Source organism: Hyaena hyaena, unplaced genomic scaffold (genome assembly GCF_003009895.1).
Source record: "Hyaena hyaena isolate Hyena2069 unplaced genomic scaffold, ASM300989v1 scaffold_1498, whole genome shotgun sequence".
Classification (NCBI taxonomy): domain Eukaryota; kingdom Metazoa; phylum Chordata; class Mammalia; order Carnivora; family Hyaenidae; genus Hyaena; species Hyaena hyaena.
In genome coordinates, this window is record NW_024082134.1 from 69674 (window position 1) to 86995 (window position 17322).

At 47.7% G+C, this 17322-nt stretch overlaps 1 protein-coding gene across 9 annotated transcripts in view; it reads left to right on the forward strand.

Moving 5' to 3' along the window:
* The first annotated feature begins 249 nt into the window (after positions 1-249).
* FBXO25 (F-box protein 25) overlaps positions 250-17322 on the forward strand; it is an 82572-nt gene continuing 65499 nt past the window's right edge. For 5 of the 9 annotated variants that reach the window (XM_039223911.1, XM_039223906.1, XM_039223909.1 and 2 more), the window contains exons 1-3: positions 250-376; positions 8966-9106; positions 16900-16979. In XM_039223911.1, coding sequence (XP_039079842.1) covers positions 8973-9106; positions 16900-16979 — 214 coding nt within the window. In that variant the 5' untranslated portion in view covers positions 250-376; positions 8966-8972. Of the gene's footprint in view, positions 377-8965; positions 9107-16899; positions 16980-17322 lie in introns of those variants that run through there. The other 4 variants (XM_039223912.1, XM_039223913.1, XM_039223914.1 and 1 more) reach the window with 2 other exon arrangements.

Sequence of the window (17322 nt, forward strand, 5' to 3'; positions counted from 1 at the left end):
GGGAACGCGCACAGGATGCACGCGCCCTCCTACGCGGGGACGCCGCCCGGTGCCACTCCCGCGGGGTCTGCAGACCAGGGGCACCCACTGAGCACGCGCAGAAAAGCGGTGGCGGTGCCCACTGCGCACGCGCGCGGCTCGGCCCCGGGGAGCCGGGTAGCAACACGGCCACGCGGAGCCGCACCTGCCAATCAGCGCGGGCCGGGGCGGAGCTTCTCGCCAGTACTCCGCGGTAGGCGGCGGGGACTTCCGGCAATAAACCTCCTCTTGGCGGTCAGGTGGGAACCGAGGGCGTCTGCGCTCCGGGCGGGGACTGAGGCGGTGCGCGCTCCAGGTGGGGACGGCGACCCCCGCCTCCTAGCCCGCCCCGCGCCAGGTAGGGTCGGGGCCCCTCCGTGCGCCGGGTGGGGAACAGAGGCGGTCCTCAGCCGCGCGCCCGGGGCCTCCCCCGGCCGCCGCCCACCCCTGCGCGCCCGCGTCTCCGCCGCGCCCTGCGCTCCCTGCCGCGGGCGCCTCCTTAGGGGTCTGCACCGCTGCTGCCGCGGCCCGCCTCCCCGCTGTTCCCGCAGCTCCTTAGTGCCTCGGAGCCGGCGGCCCCCGCCCCGCGAGCTCCCCGCCCCCGCGTCCCGAGCCTCTCCTCCCAGGGCCACCTGCTCCCTGCGCTCCTTATCCGCACCCGCCGCGCCGTCCGCGGCCCCCGGCTCGTCCTCGGCTCTGGCCTGCTCCCCTGCCTGCCTGCGCTCTCGGCTGACGCCTTGGCTTGGCATCCTCTTCACTGTGAACTCCGTTTTGACCCTTCCCGCTGGATCCCACTACTCTCCGTGGGCCTCTTCAGACTCACTCTGAAAACTCACGCATCTGAAGAATCCCTTCTTCTCTCTGGAAACCCTCTTTTCTGGCATCTTCCAAATCCGTAACCTCCAGCCCTAAGCAGAAGGCGCGTTTTCGCATTCATTGCTAAGAATTCATACTCCTCTTCCTTTTCAGTTTCCCTCTTTATTTCCTCATCTGTTTCTTGAAAGCATTTCTGATACTCTCAGGCCTCCTTACAGTAAATCCCGTTTCTGATTCTCCTCCCTCGGTTCACCATCTCTTGATGTGCTTTTGGGATCAAGTTCTTCAATGCTTATAAGCCATATTCATGTTTGACCCTAAATTATTTGGAAATTTTGTAAGGATAAGAAAGTAGTGAAAGAGATCAAGTGCTTGTGAAATTGAGGACTAGTCTTGTTGCGGAACAATGAAAGTGTTCTCAAAATTTATGTTAAAACATAAGAAATAAGGGGAAGAGGGGCGCCTGGGGGGCCCAGGTGGTTAAGCATCCGACTTCGGCTCAAGTCATGATCTCGCAGTTCGTGGGTTCGAGCCCCGCGTCGGGCTCTGTGCTGACTGCCAGCTCAGAGCCTGGAGCCTGCTTCAGTCTGTGACTCCCTCTCTCTGACCCTCCCCTGCTCACGCTGTCTCTCTCTCTCCTAGAAATAAATAAAACATTAAAAAAAATAATAAGGGGAAGAAAAACTCATTTGCCATGCTATTTCACATTCAAGCTATTTTTCTTTAATGTGAAGCTGCCTTGCTATTATCTATGTTGTGATTTTCTTTAAAAAAATTTTAAACGTTTTCATTTATTATTGAGAGACAGAGCATGAGCATGGGAGGGGCAGAGAGGGGGGAGACAGAATCTGAAGGAGGCTCCAGGCTCTGAGCTGTCAGGACAGAGCCCAACACGGAGCTCTAACCCACTGCAAGATCATGACCTGAGCTGAAATCGGAGCTTAACCGACTGAGCCACTCAGGCGCCCCTATGTTGTGATTTTCTTATCTGGGTGTAGTATGTGTAGCATTACCTTGAGCTCTGCACTTACCTGCTTTCACTGTCTGGAGGATGAACTTTAATAAGGGCTGTGCGATCTGGTTACTCCACTTTCTTTTCATCTAACTTAAGACAAACTGCTAAATACATGTAGCCTTTTACAAGGCTGGTATGTTTTCCTGAGTGTTTTTATACTTAGAACAATCATTAGTTTAGATCGTATCTGGCGATGTATGGAATACAAGGTAACATTAAAAAAAAACAACAGTTTTTTTTTTAATATTTTTATTTATTTCTAGGAGAGAGAGAGAGAGAGACAGCGTGAGCAGGGGAGGGTCAGAGAGAGAGGGAGATACAGACTCCGAAATAGGCTCCAGGCTCTGAGCTGGCAGTCAGCACAGAGGCCAACGCGGGGCTCGAACCCAGGAACCGCGAGATCATGACCTAAGCGAAAGTCGGACGCTTAACCGACTAAGCCACCCAGGCGCCCCAAAACACCACAGTTTTATGACCTTTGTTTTCACATGGTGCTCATGAGTTGCTGGTATAAAAGTGCAGGTATAGAGCCTGGACCCTGGAATGAAACTCTAGGAATGTAACTCTCAGCTCCACCAGGTGTTGTGCCTTAGTTTCTTCATCTGTAAAATGGAGAATTAAGCCTGTAAAAGGGGGGATGGTAACATTTTCTATCTTTTAGGGCAGTGTGAGGGATAACTGAGATAATACAGGTAAATTGTTCAGAGGAGTGCCTAACCCATACTGAGCTCTAACACACACTTGCTGTTTTATCCTTAGTTAAGAAGAGGAAAATGCTTGGAGGAAGACCTTTCTGGGTTAGTTCTGCCTCCCGTGTTAGGAGCCTCCACCCCCATTTCCTGCCTTGTGAAACAGGGATGAAGAGAAGATTTGTGAGAGTTTAGCCCCTGTGCTCTCTGACAAAATTGCACATTGTACCAGCTAGTTCACAACAGAGTAGCTGCCTCTGAGTAGCTGCTCTTATGTGCCTCATAGTTTTCAGGAGTAAGTTTTGCTTTTAATTTTGTGTTTGAAATTTTTCAAAACAAATGTGATTTTAATTAAAATTTATTAAGGTGTAGCAATTCAGGTCTTTAGCAAAACAGATAAATATATTTCCATTAAAAAGTGATGGGTTGTTCATCATTCCAGAAGTTTAGTAGTATTTCTGATCTGCAAATTTAGATGCCTCAGATTGGGAGTATCTTTGAAAATTGGATCCCAGGCCTTTCACACTGCACCTTGTCTGTTTTGCTTCTTGCTTTTCCTGATGGCTTTTTGTTGTTGTTTGTAATAAATCTGCTTTAAGAGTCTGCTTTAGTTCATGAACTGTATAGGATTACACTTTATTTTTTTTAATTTTTAAAATTTATTTCTAGGAGAGAGAGACAGCGTGAGCAGGGGAGGGTCAGAGAGAGAGGGAGTCACAGACTGAAACAGGCTCCAGGCTCTGAGCTGACAGCACAGAGCCCGACGTGGGGCTCAAACTCACGAACCGTGAGATCATGACTTAAGCGAAAGTCGGACGCTTAACCGACTGAGCCACCCAGGCGCCCCTATAGGATTACACTTTAAAACAAAGCTTCATGGGGCACCTGGGTGGCTCAGTCAGTTAAGCATCTGACTTTGGCTCAGGTTATGATCTCACGGTTCGTGGGTTTGAGCCCCGCATTGGGCTCTGAGCTGACAGCTAGCTCAGAGCCTAGAGCCTGTTTCAGATTCTGTGTCTCCCTCTCTCTCTCTCACCCTCCCCTGCTCACGCTGTCTTTCTCTCTCTCAGAAATAAATAAAACATTAACAATTTTTTTAAAAAAGTGAAGCTTCATTATGGCCCAAAGAACATAATATGTCACATCTCTGTAATCCTCATGTCTACAGCAAAACAAATCTTTTTCTCTGTTTTGAAAATAAAAAACCTTGGAAATGTACTATTTTAAAAAAATGTTTTATTTATTTTTGAGAGAGCACAAGTAGAGGAGGGACAGAGAGAGAGAGACAGACAGACAGACAGAGAATCTGAAGCAGGCTCCGCACTGTTGGCAGTTAGCCCTATGTGTGGCTTGAACTCATGAACTGTGAGATCATGATGTGAGCCAAAGTCTGACGCTTAACCAACTGAGCCACCCAAATATCCCAGAAATGTACTTTTTTAAAATTTCTATGGTCCATGTAGCTGCATTTTATTCCTTCCAACCCCTATGAGTACAAACACCTACATGTGAAATATTCAGGCTAACCATTCATTGCTCACAACGGTAGTTGCAAAAGCGTTGATTATCTTACTTGAAACACCAAGCTGACTCTTTATAGTGAAAACTTTGGTTAAATGTCATGGAAGTTGCTTTTGAGGCCTGAATAGAAATGCGTTAAGTGGTGAGTGGGCACAGTGCCTAAATAGACAAGTACAGCGTTGGTGTGTCATCAGCGTTTCAGAAAATTTGTTAGTGGAGGTGTCGGCAGAACTTTCTCTCGCCTGATTAGTTGTGCTTTCTGCCTCCATCCATTCCATCTTCCCCACAGACCTTGGGCAGGTCATCAGAACAGCAGGGCTCACATCCTTATGTTGCCTGAAAACTTTTATTTGGAGAATAAAGTCGAAACACCGTTGATATTCAAGGCTTCTGGTCACCTCTCCACCCTGACTACCAACCTTCCCAAAGATTTCTGTTTCAGCCAGCCTGTTCTGTTCCTTGTTCTTAAAGGTGTTAGATGTATTCCCAGCTTTGGTTTTCTTTGCCCACCATTTCTGTGATTGGTATTTTCCCCATGTCTCTCCACTTAAGATCTAACCATGGGCTTTTTAAAAAAATGTTTTATTTGTTTTTGAGAGACAGCATGAGCAGGAGAGGGTCAGAGAGAGAGGGAGATACAGGATCTGAAGCAGATTCCAGGCTCTGAGCTGTCAGTACAGAGCCTGACACGGGGCTCGAACCCATGAACCCTGAGATCATGACCTAAGCCGAAGTTGGACGCTCAATTGACTGAGCCATCCAGGCGCCCCAAGATCTAACCATGGGCTTTAAGGGCAAGATCATGTCCTAGTTTTTCTTCCAAAGTCCTAGATAGCTTGCTTTTTACTCTGAATTTTAGTTATTCTCTCACTCAGTATGTACATACACAATTTTTATGTTTTTAAAATATATTTACATTATTTGTGTGTTTTCTCATTTGTATTGTCTTTTTGTTTTATTTTTTGTTTGTTTTTCAGAAAGAGAGGCAGAGAGAGAGGGAGACACAGTATTTGAAGCAGGGTCCAGGCTTTGAGCTGTTAGCACAGAGCCCAATGCGGGGTTTGAACCCATGAACCATGAGATCATGACCTGAACAGAAGTGGGATGCTCAACTGACTGAACCACCCACATGCCCCATGTTGTCTTTTTTAGATCTTCAACTAGATAGTACACCTTTAGGGAAGGGGTACATAGCATAATAACACATTTGGTCTGTGTTTAAATGTTTGACATTGAAGTAATCTATATTTGGTCCATTTTTTTTAAAGGTTTATTTTTGAGACAGAGACAGAGCATGGGGGGGGGGAGACCGAGGGAGACACAGAATCTGAAGCAGGACCCAGGCACCCCTATTTATTTTTTAATTATTTATTTTTAAGAGGAAGAGTGGGTTAAGGGCAGAGAGGGGGTGGGGGGACAGAGGATCTGAAGCAGGCTCCATGCTGAGAGGAGAGCTCAGAGCCTGGTATGGGGCTTGAACTCATGAACTGTGAGATCGTGACCTGAGCTGACGGAGCCACCCAGGCATCCCTATATTTGGTTCAGCAGTATTCTGCATGGTTGCCCCTTTTTTGAAATACAGATTTTTCTGAATCCACGACCTATGACGAGAGATCTCAGAGATGGTCCTCATGCCCATTGTGCCTCGTGTGTGTTTAATGAGACTCACCTGCTGTTTCAGAGCATCTGCTCTGTCACGCTGTGCACTTGCCTCCTCAAGTAGGAGTGTTCTCTGGACTGCATCTGAAGCTGTATGAAGATTTAGGAAATCATTGCATACTGTTGGAGACAATTCTAGTTAACTGAGTTGACTAGACATGAGTGGTAGCTGTTGCATTTTAGGGTGATTGGTAGCTTGAAACAGGTCTGCAAGATGATGCTTATCAGAATAGTGCTGGTATTCAAATAGGGATATTTAAGTGCCTTCTAAAGTAAGAATTTAAGTGAATGAACATGTGACTATAAAAGATGTGTTCTTGGTGGAAACTGGGTTGAGCAGGGTTTTGTGATCCTGCTGGTATACAGGAAGATGAGGGGTTCATTGTAACATTTCATATGCTGGTTAGGGAAATGAGCATGTAGAATTGACCCATAAATGTTGCTGAAGACCTGGAACTTCTTTGTACCTTTTTTTTTTGGTCTCTTCTAAGCCAGTATGAAGATCTATCTAGTATCCTGGTTTTTGTTAGATATGATATAGTTAAGAGATTATATCAAAAACCTTTCATCATTCACATACTCTGTGCTAGAAATACTGTCCGTTAGAGAAATGCTTCAAGTTTGCTTTGGACATGAGTTAATATAACACATTATTCTCTTGAAACTATTTTTGGTTGAGATAGCCGTTATCTTTTTGTAGTTGCATTCAGTATACACTTTACAATTTTTACAATACTAGCTTGTGAATAATGTTTTCCTCTCTGCCAATCATTTAAAATACATTCTTCTCCTGACTTCCTGCTCCCTTCCCCTACCTCTTAGGCTCTTCCTTTCAGTTTCCTTTCTTGGCTCAGCTTTATCTGCTTGTCTCTTAAATGTCTGCTTGTCCCTTAGAGTTTTTTCCTTGGTTCTAGTCTTTTCCCACTATTACTCTCTGTGGTGGTATCATTCCCCTGGCTTTGATTACTACCTGAATGCCGACGATATTCCTCTTGTGTTCTCCAGCCTCATTCTCTCTTCTGAGCAGTGGATCTGTATATGCATCCATTCATTCAATGCTAATTGAGCTCCCCAGCATTGTTAAAAAAAAAAAAAAAAGTGCTCTTACCCGTCGCCCACAAATATTCATATTTAGTTGTCTGGAGAGAAACCAAGCACTTGTATTTTCTAAAAGCTTCCAAGCCTCTAATGTTAACGCACAGCAAGGATAGAGAAACACTGAGCCAGAGGAAGGCAAGTCCAGGCAATGGAAGAGCTAGTATTTGAGGTCTTGCTTTCACCAAATTGTAAACTTTATGAGAATAGTAGTATCTGTGTCATGATTTTTAAGGTCATAATTTTTTAAGTTACTCATTTATTTTGAGAGAGCCAGCAGGGGAGGGGGGGTCAGAGAGAGAGAGAAGGAGAGAGAGAAAATCCCAAGCAGGCTCCATGCTGTCTGTGCAGAGCCTGATGCAGGGCTCAAACTCACAAACCATGGAATCATGACCTGAGTCACTTAACTTGACTAAGTCCTCCAGACGCCTTGAAGGTCATAATTTCTATACCTGGGTCCTTATATGTGGATTCCAGTATAGTTCCTTCCTGTCACCACGGACTCAGCAAATCTGACAGGCCTGTCCAAAACTAAAATTAACATCTATTCCTTCTTTATTCATGATCTCAGAGCCAGATTCAACAAACTGAAACCTGGCTCTCTGACTTCCCCTCACATGTGCAGGCAGCCTGGCATTGCTCTGTGCCCCACAGGCCTCTCCCTGGCATAGCTGAGAATGTGCCAGCTGGTTCCCTTAGAGTCAGACAGCAAGAGAGACAACAGGGAGGAAGCCAGGCCTTGGTCACTGCTGACCCCGCCTCCTAAGTGCTTTTGGAATCGGTTCCTTCTGCGGCCATCCCCTTGCATCTCCTAATGCCTTCTATTCTGTAGCTGCCAGTCCTAACTCTTCCCGCCACGTGTCTGCCGGTGCCTGCCAGCCCCAGCTTCCATCCTCACAGTGGGACCCTGAGGGTTTTGTGACACTTGAATCTGATCGAATCATGTGCCTGCGGAAGTTCCTTTCTTGGCCGCTCGCTGCCCTTGCAGGAAAGTCCAGCCCCCTGACTTGGTCACTGCTCCAGTCTCCCTTCTCACTGCGCCTACACTCGCTCTCCTGTGAGCTGCAGCCAGACCGACGCACGTGCGGCGCTGAACACAGATGTGTCTCGTGTTGTGTTGCTTCTGGTTTCTGGTGGAGACAGGTTTGGCTGTTCGCCGTATTACTCCCTGTTCTCCCTCCTTCCTGGACTCCTGCTTGTTTCTAGGTCCCAGCTGAGATGCCCCCTCTGGTAAATCTTTCCTGACATCTGCAGTGTTGGGTTAGCACATCCACCCCTACGTATCCCTTCTTACCATTTTGGTACAACTGAGGTGCCGTGTCATCTTATCGCCTTATCGCCAGTGTCTAGCCAGCATTTAAGGCATATGCAGACATTTGAATATTAAGAACCTTATTCTTTAAAATTAGTAAATGTTCTCAGGGCACCTGGGTGACTCGGTTAAGCATCCTGACTTTTTTTTTTTTTTTTTTAAACGTTTTATTTATTTCTAGGAGAGAGAGAGAGACAGCGTGAGCAGGGGAGGGTCAGAGAGAGAGGGAGTCACNCGTGAGCAGGGGAGGGTCAGAGAGAGAGGGAGTCACAGACTGAAACAGGCTCCAGGCTCCAAGCTGGCAGTCAGCACAGAGCCCGACGCGGGGCTCGAACCCACGAACCGCGAGATCATGACCTAAGCGAAAGTGGGATGCTTAACCGACTAAGCCACCCAGGCGCCCCACATCCTGACTCTTAATATCAACTCCGGTCATAATCTCACAGTTTGATTTGTGAGATCAAGCCCCGTGTTGTGCCGCGCAAAGCCTGCTTGGAATTCCCTCTTTCCCTTCCTCGCTCTGTCCCTCCCCTCCACTCTTTCAAAACAAACAAACATTAAATAAAAATGAGGGGCGCCAGGATGGCTCAGTCTGTTGAGCATCTGACTTCAGCATCAGGTCATGATCTTACAGTTTGTGGGTTTGAGGCCCACGTCGGGCTCTGTGCTGACAGGTCACAGCCCGGAGCCTGCTTTGGATTCTGTGTCTCCCTTTCTTGCTGTCCCTCCCCCATTTGTGCGCGTGCGCACTCTCTCTCAAAAATAAACCTGAAAAAAATGTTCTGAATGAAAGGAAACTTGCTAATTAGAGACACCTTTTTAACATAAATTCTCTTACAGGCGAACTATGCCGTTTTTGGGCCAGGACTGGAGATCTCCTGGATGGAGCTGGATTAAAACAGAAGATGGTTGGAAGAGATGTGAATCCTGGAGTCGGGAACTCGAGAGAGAGAACAACCAGTGCAACGTGAGTCACAGCATGTAAGTTCTAGCGGGACCACGCCATCTGCCTGCCTAACGTTGATGGTTTCTATTTTTGAAGTCCCAGCAAAGCCCTGTAACGTGTGATTTGGCTGAGTTTGCCCAGACACACGGCCGATGTGAAGACACGGTAGACTGTGGAGCGCCCCCGACAGGTGCTTCTCTCTTCTGTGTGAATGGGTAGCCTTTACAGTAATCGGAGAAAAGGGATCACTGTCGACCCCACGTTGTAGCTGAGGAGCTCAGGTGATTCAGTCTTGGCAGCACGAATCCGAGACGCCTGGTGATTGCAGCTTGCACGAGACGGAAGTCTGCTCCTCTCTCTGGAAATCCTGAGTGGGTGTAGTGACCTTGCTCGGGGAGGGAAGGGCATTCTCTGTTGCTGCTCGGCTGTCGCATTGCACAGCGAAGAGGGTGTGTGGCCCACGGCACCTGCTCTCCAGTCAGCAGGACGGGAGACGAGCAGGACACAGGTGTCACATTTGCTCCACCTCCTTGGCTGGAGTGCCAGGTGTGTGGGAGCTCAGGGGCATGGCCTCTCTGATGTGTGTCCAGGTCAACATCAGAGATGGCGTAAACCCCGAAGTGTGGATGGTAACTGGCAGTCTCCACCACGAGTGATATTAGAACATTCAAAGGATTAGGAAGATCTCTGGGCCTCTTCCTTCAAGGTGTTATGGGTCTAGGAATTGGTTTTTCTGTACATATTAAAAACTTTTTTTTAATGTTGATTTTTGAGGGAGAGAGAGAGTGAGTGAAAGAGATAGGGGCAGGGAGAGAGAGAGGGGCAGGGAGAGAGAGAGAGAGAGGGAGGGAGGGGCAGAAAGCGAGAGACACAGAATCTGAAGCAGGCTCCAGTCTCTGAGCTGTTAGCACAGAGCCTGATGCCAGGCTTGAACCCGTGAACCATGAGATCATGACCTGAGCTGAAGTCGGACACTCGACCGACTCAGTCACCCAGGCGTCTCAATTTTACTGTATATTTTAATTTGGCATTTGCATAAAAAACTCTGTGTTTTTAACAGGCAGGAAATCTGATTTTCATTTTTAAGAAATCATTTTATTTATTATTTGTTTCATGATATAAATGTACTCTTTAATCCCTATCCCTTATTTCACCCATTGCCCCACCTGCTTCCCCTCTGGGGACCATAAGCTTGTTCTTTATAGTTAAGAGTCTGTTTCTCAGCTTTGCCACTTTCTTTTTTTTTTCCCCTTTGCTCATTTTTCTTTATTAAATTCCACATGTGAGTGAAGTCATTTGGTATTTGTCTTTTTCTGACTGATTTCACTCAGAATCAAGGACTCTACCTCTATTCACGTCGTTGCAAATGGCAAGATTTCATTCTTTTTATGGCTGAGTGCTATTCCGTTGTGTCTGCACCACTTCTTTATCCATTCATTGGTCAGTGGACACTTGGGCTGCTTCCGTATCTTGGCTACTGTGACTAATGCTGCAATAAACATAGGGATGCATGTATCCCTTTGAATTAGTGCTTTTATATCTTTTGGGTAAATACGTAGTAGAGCAATTGCTGGGCTGTAGGGTAGTTCTATTTTTAACTTTTTGAGGAACCTCCATCCTGTTTTCCAGAGTGGCTGCGCCAGTTTGCATTCCCACCAACAGGACAGGAGGGTTCCCTTTCTCCACCAGCACGTGTTGTTTGTGGTGCCATTGATTGTGAGCTCTTCTGACAGGTGTGAGATGGTATCTCAGTGTGGTTCTGATTTGCATTTCCCTGATGATGAGTGATGTTGAGCATCTTTTCATGTGTTTTTTGGCATCTGGATGACTTCTTTGGAAAAATATCTGTTCATGTCTTCTGCCCATTTTTTAATTGTTTTTTTTTGTTTTTTTTTTGGAAGGGGTATTGAGTTGAATAAGTTCTTTATGTGTTTTGGATACTAAGCCTTTATCAGGCATGTCATTTGCAAATATCTTTTCCTATTCTGTATATTGTCTTTTAGTTTTGCTGATTTTTTCCTTTGCTGTGGAGAAGCTTTTCATTTTGATGTAGTCCCAATAGTCTATTTTTACTTCAGGCTGTCTGATTTTCTAACACAAATTTAGTGCTTTAGATTAGAGACTGTTTTGCAGTATTTGATTATATTCAAATTATAGTATATATTTGAGATTATAGTAAAGATAACATGTACTTATTAAACCTATATTGTGGCATTTCTCTGCGATTCTGAATTTTATTTTATATTGATGGCTGTGTAAGATTCTGTGTAAGATTCGTAATTCTACATGCTGTCAGTATTAGATAATGTCACAGCTGTGAATTTTCAAAGTTATTTTTTGTCTTCTGGTTTTCATAGCAAATTATTTAAATATAAAGTTGGTTGCATACATGTGGAAATGGTTGACGTCTACAAGGACTCCTCATGACCTACTGTTAAATGTGGGGACTCCAGAAGTCACCAGTTCAGGATGGGTAAAGAGGCTGGGAAATGTCAGACTTAAGAAGCTGTACGGTGTGAAATATGACGCTACTTCTGCCCTAGGGAATTTGCAGGAGTCTGAGTTTTCTTCCTCATGTATTTTTCCCCACATGTTCCCATGCATTTTGTGTGTCTAAGAATTAAATTTTTTCTGTATACACACAGAGTTAGTGAAAATACACTCAAGCCATGTCTTCTTTGCATGATAAACTCCATATCCACCTGTCCCCCTCACCCTCTTCCCCATAAACTCTCCCCTCACCCACTCCCATTCAGACTTCATTTAAAAACCCTTTGAAACAGTAAGCCTTGCTGACCCAAGCTTCTCTGCGCCTTCAAAACCTGTCCAGCTGAGCTTATCGAGGCTCCTCTGTTCGTTGGGTGAAGTGAAGGGGGAATGAGTTAACTGTCCGTTCTTTACACCATCCCGTTGTCTTGTTCCCACTCTACCTTTTTTCTTTGTTGTTCTCCTCTTGCCCATTTCCACAAAAATGCATCTCCTAACCTGTGGGGAGAGGCCACCGATGACCCAGAACTACAGCCAATGTCTGATATTTTTCTTACCCTGGAAGAAAAAGCGATCTAGCTTTGAACTACAATTTGATGCAGAAAATAAAACCATATGTAACCACCATTTCAAATCACTGAGTAAAATGACCTCTTCCTCTGAATGTCTGTGAGAAACAGCATGCCCAATTCTTTGGTTGAAGGTAGGCTTTCTAAAGCTAGTAAAAATCACTTAGGCAGTGAAGATTCTCACCAGTGGTGTAAAATGTTTGTAATGGGCATGAAAATACAAGACATTTAAATATCCCTTTGCTCTCTTTTTGCCTCATTTTAGGATTAAGAGTGGAGCAAATAGGTAAGAAATTACACGGTTCAACAGGGTTAATTCAGGCAGGGCTGACCCGTTCATACTTTGAATCCTGATTAAGCTGCTTTTTCAAGCAACATTCATGATACTGTGGAGGTTAATGATGATGGAGCGATATTCACCCCTATTTTGCACGCTTCCCTCTCCTTTAAAAGGTGTGTAGAGTGTGCAGGCTTGCGCTGCGGAGCACAGTTTGATATGTGCGCCCTTCCGGAGAGGTTTGTTCGCTCCCCTGTGGATACACAGGAGGGTGGATGAGTGGGCCACACAGCGACCAGGGGATGCCCAGTTCGGGATTCTAGGGGAGGGAGGATGAGCATGTGCCCAGGGCAGCGTCCATGTAGTCGGATGGCGGGGGGAGGGCCCCAGTCAGCAAGACAGTAGGCAACAGACTGCATGAGGAGAAAGGGGAGCAGCCACCCGATACACCGTGAGGGTTTGGCTTGGGAAGAACCATACTGAGTCCTCATCCGGCTCGGTCCCTCCATCAAGGTGTTGTTGCTACTCAGTGTGACATTTGATGACAGATCTTGTATGATTTTTGCAAAGGGACGTATTGCAGAGGAGTGTCTGGGTGCTCTGTCTTTCAGAATTGGCAGTCTTTCCCATGAGATTGTGCTGTGCTTAGTAGCTCGGGCCTGAGGCGGCATGGAGGGCAGTGCTCCTGTGAACCTGAAATGGGGGGGCGGCCAGCTCCATGGGGCTTAGCTCTGCCTTAACAGTGACGTTTTTAGTGTTTCCTCCCTTTGCATTTAGCGTATTAAACCTTTTTGTTGCATTATTTTTTTATTATCATTTTTTTCTTTTTAAATGTTTATTTAAATTCTAGTTATTTAACATACAGTACAATATTGGTTTCAGGAGGAGATTTCAGTGATTTACAACACCCAGTGTTCATCAGAACAATGGCCCTCCTTAGTACACATTACCCATCTAGCCCACCCCCCACCCATTAACCCTCAGTTTGTTCCCTATCTTTATTTTTTTAACTTTTTATTTATTTTTTGATTTTTTTAAATAGTTTGTTGTCAAGTTGGTTTCCATATAACACCCAGTGCTCATCCCCACAAGTGCCCTCCTCCATGCCCATCACCCCCCTTCCCCTCCCCCCCATCAGTCCTCAGTTTGTTCTCAGCATTCAAGAGTCTCTCATGGTTTGCCTCCCTCCCTCTCCCCCACCATTTCCCCCACTTCTCCTCCCCCATGGTCCTCCGTTAAGTTCCTCCTAATCCTCCTATACGTGCAAACATATGGTATCTGTCCTTCTCTGCCTGACTTATTTCGCTCAGCATAACACCCTCAAGTTCCATCCATGTGGCTGCACATGGCCAGATTCCATTCTTTCTCATTGCCATGGAGTATTCCATCGTATAGATAAACCACATCTTCTTGATCCATTCGTCAGCTGATGGACACTTAGGCCCTTGCATTATTTTTATTGGCATCTCATTAAATCTTGTTTCAAATCCCAGTTTCAATAACTTAAGGTTTATTTTGGTCATTTGGTTCTCAGTGGGCATAGCAGTGGGGGGCATCGTAAGTCTGGGGCTTCACAGAAAGTATTGTCAACTCTTCTATTTCCCAAGATAACTGAAGATATCAGTTCAGTTGTGGAGCCCTGACCCCCTCCCCCCAAGGGAAAAGGAAAGAGGACGTATTTTTGGTTCCCCTATGAAAATGCAGAGTGGGTCTCTGATCACGACAATGGAGGGAGAATTCAGGAGTCCTCTGGCCCTTGAAGAACCGAGCACCCGAGGCCATAGGACCTGGGTGAGGAGAGTTCCCAGGCCCCTTGGTTAGAGTAAATCCGTGTGCTGTCATTTGGTGTTTTCCCCTTAGTGTCCTTGTGGTTATGGCCGCCTTAGATTTTCCTTCAGTGGCAGGAAGGAGAACTCTGTGACTTAGCGGCTGAGCCCCAGTGTCAGACTCCACACTCAGTGTTTCAGGCAGAACTCGTTACTCCTCTCTTGAGTAAGGATTTTGCATGGGCTGTAAATGTCTATCTCTGACTTTGTTTTAATGTTGCATTTTTTGTCAGTTATAAAGCCACAGAAGTCCTACAGTCCTAAAGCCTGTAAAATGAGAGTGGAGGTCGTCCGTGGCTTGCTTGCCGTCCTACACGGGTGACCAGCTGCGTGGTTGCTCTGATTGACCCAGATGTCAGAGTCTGCAAAGCCTCACCGTCTCCTCCGTCCCAAGTCTTCCCAGTGCCCAGCATGATGTTAGTGTCTGTGTGTGGCTCTCACACACCCTGGCCTCTCGGGGCTTGACCCCCTCATTTTAGGACTTCCTTCTCTTCTCTGTCAGAGCCCCAGCCCCACGGTTCAGAACCATGAGTGTAGACCGCCCCCCGGCTTTACACAACGCCTGCCTGCTTCCGGGCTCCGTGACCTCCTCGTCAGCCAGATGCCTGTGTCCCTGTCCTTCTTCGTCTCCATGTGTGGCTTATTTGCCATGACCCATTGTGTCAGTAATGCTCTTGCCAATACCGGAAACTTCCATTCTTTTTTTTTTTTTTTTTAATGTTTTATTTATTTCTAGGAGAGAGAGAGAGACAGCATGAGCAGGGGAGGGTCAGAGAGAGAGGGAGTCACAGACTCTGAAACAGGCTCCAGGCTCTGAGCTGACAGCACAGAGCCCGACGTGGGGCTCGAACCCACGAACCGCGAGATCATGACTTAAGCGAAAGTCGGATGCTTAACAGACTAAGCCACCCAGGGAACTTCCATTCTTTTTTTAAAAATAGACCCGCTTAGCAAATTCTTAACCCTGAACAAACTGACACGTGAGCTGCCAGGAAACGTAAGAGGGACAGGTGGCAGCAGAGAGCACACAGACCATTACGGACTCACCTGCACCCCTTCACTCGCTCGCTCGCCCCGGCACTCCCTGCCCTTCAGAGGGCCTCCCGTGGCTCCTGCGCTCCTGCTTTGGGGGGGCCCTCTCAGACCCCTGTTGTCTGTGCTGTGGCACTGGGGAACCTGAAGACTGCAGACGTTCTCAGAGCCTTACGGTCATCATCTTGGGCTCTATCCTGAATCTCCGCGAATTTCATCCAGATTACCCATGATGGCAGAATTGGAGACTTTACATTTTTATTGCTGACTGCGTCATCATGGACAGAACGTGAGCTGGCCCCTCACCCCCATGTGCACAGTGGCTGGTGGGAGCTGGTGGCTGGATGCTGCACAGAGGGCCAGGGACAGGAACTGATGTGTCTCCTCTAGAGTGGAGCTCCTGGGGGCAGCGAGCTGGAGCCTCACCCCTGCCCCTAGTGCGTGGATGGAGCCGTCTGGGAGCCACACCAGAAACATCCCCAGAGTCGCCATCTCCCCTCAGCCCATACTCGGTGTCCCCAGTGCTGTGACGCGGCTGAATGCACTTTAGGTCTAGTGGGGCAGGGAGAAAACGGGCAGAACAAGTTGTGTGGCTCGTGCTGTCTGATAGGCGCTGAAGGGGGGAGAAGCCCTGGTGGGAGGTAAAAAGGTCGAGGGAAAGGCCGTGGTGAATGGGGGGTAGGCAGGGTGGACCCCTAGAGGATGGGGTCTGCTCGGTGACCCTGTGGGCACTGGTGACGTTGGAGAAGAGCCTGGGGGAGGAGGGGCAGAGACCCCGGGACTGGGAGGCTGCGGGGGGTCCAGATGTGTGCACTGGGGGCCGCGGCCAGAGCCGAGGTCTCTGCCTGGTAGAAGCCCAGGCCCCTGTGCCCCCGGGACGGACATGTGGAGGTTCTCAGCATGTGGGGTGTTGGGACAAGCTCCTTCCGGCCACCGTGTTAGGGATGAGCTGCAGGGGTCCAGGGCAGAGCAGAAGCCAGTTGGGAGCACCCACGAGAGAAATGCCTGTAGCTTGGACAGGGTGGGGGTGCGGGTGAGTCGGGGTCAGAGTCAGCTGTGGCTTGCAGCGGGGGCCAAGCTGGAAGAGGCTGCTGGGTGGAGGAGAGGAGCCGGGGGGCGGGGGGGGGGGACAGGCGGGCTGCAGTGACGCCACGGGGACATGGCTCCGGTCGTCGTGTGCACGGGGCTCACGGAGCGGGCATGCCTCTCGTCTCCCTCCCAGGGTGGTCTCGAGTCCTATTACTGTCACCAGCGCCTTCATCGTGTGCTTCCCTGTTTCTGGAAGTAGTTCAGCGTCAGAACGTGTTGATTTGCCTCATTTTTCATAAGTGCTGTCATTCATCAGATTCATGATGTATTTGCCCAAGTCTCACTGGTCGTCTTTCGTTTCCCTCATTGTAACGGATGTGTCCTGACCGACATCCATCCCCTGGTGTCAGGCGTGCGCCTGGTGACCCGGCGTCGGTGCGTGTTGTGGGTCGAGTGAGCACCGGCACCACACAGGCGTTTTCTGGTTCTTGTGATGAGAACTTCGAAGATTCTCAGCAACTTGCACACCTGCAGTTCAAGGTCAGTCACTGCGTCACATTCTCCGGCACTTACTTACTTTGACCCCTGTGCCCGTCCCCCGCCTGCAGGCTCTGGTCACCTCCAGTCCACAGTCTCTGTGCTGTCTGTAGCTGTGAGCCTGGGTCGTCGTCATCGTCAGAGTCCACGTGTAAGTGAGATCGTCCAGTACGTGTCTTTCTGCGTCTCCCTGACTGCTGTCAGCATCCGGCCCTCAGGGTGCTCCTGTGTTGTTGCAAACACCAGGATTTCGTGAGTTTTGAGTGGCTGAATAATACTCTACTGTGTATATACTGTGTATATTCGTTACCTGTGTATCCATTGAGAGATACTTAGGTTGTTTTCTTATCTTTATTATTGTATGTGATGCCCCAGCGAGCATGGGGTGCAGATATAACTTCAGGTTAGTGTTTTCACGTTATCCAGGTAAATACCTGGAAGCGGGGTTGCTGGATCATGTGGTAGTTCAATTTTTAACTTTTTGAAGAAACCCC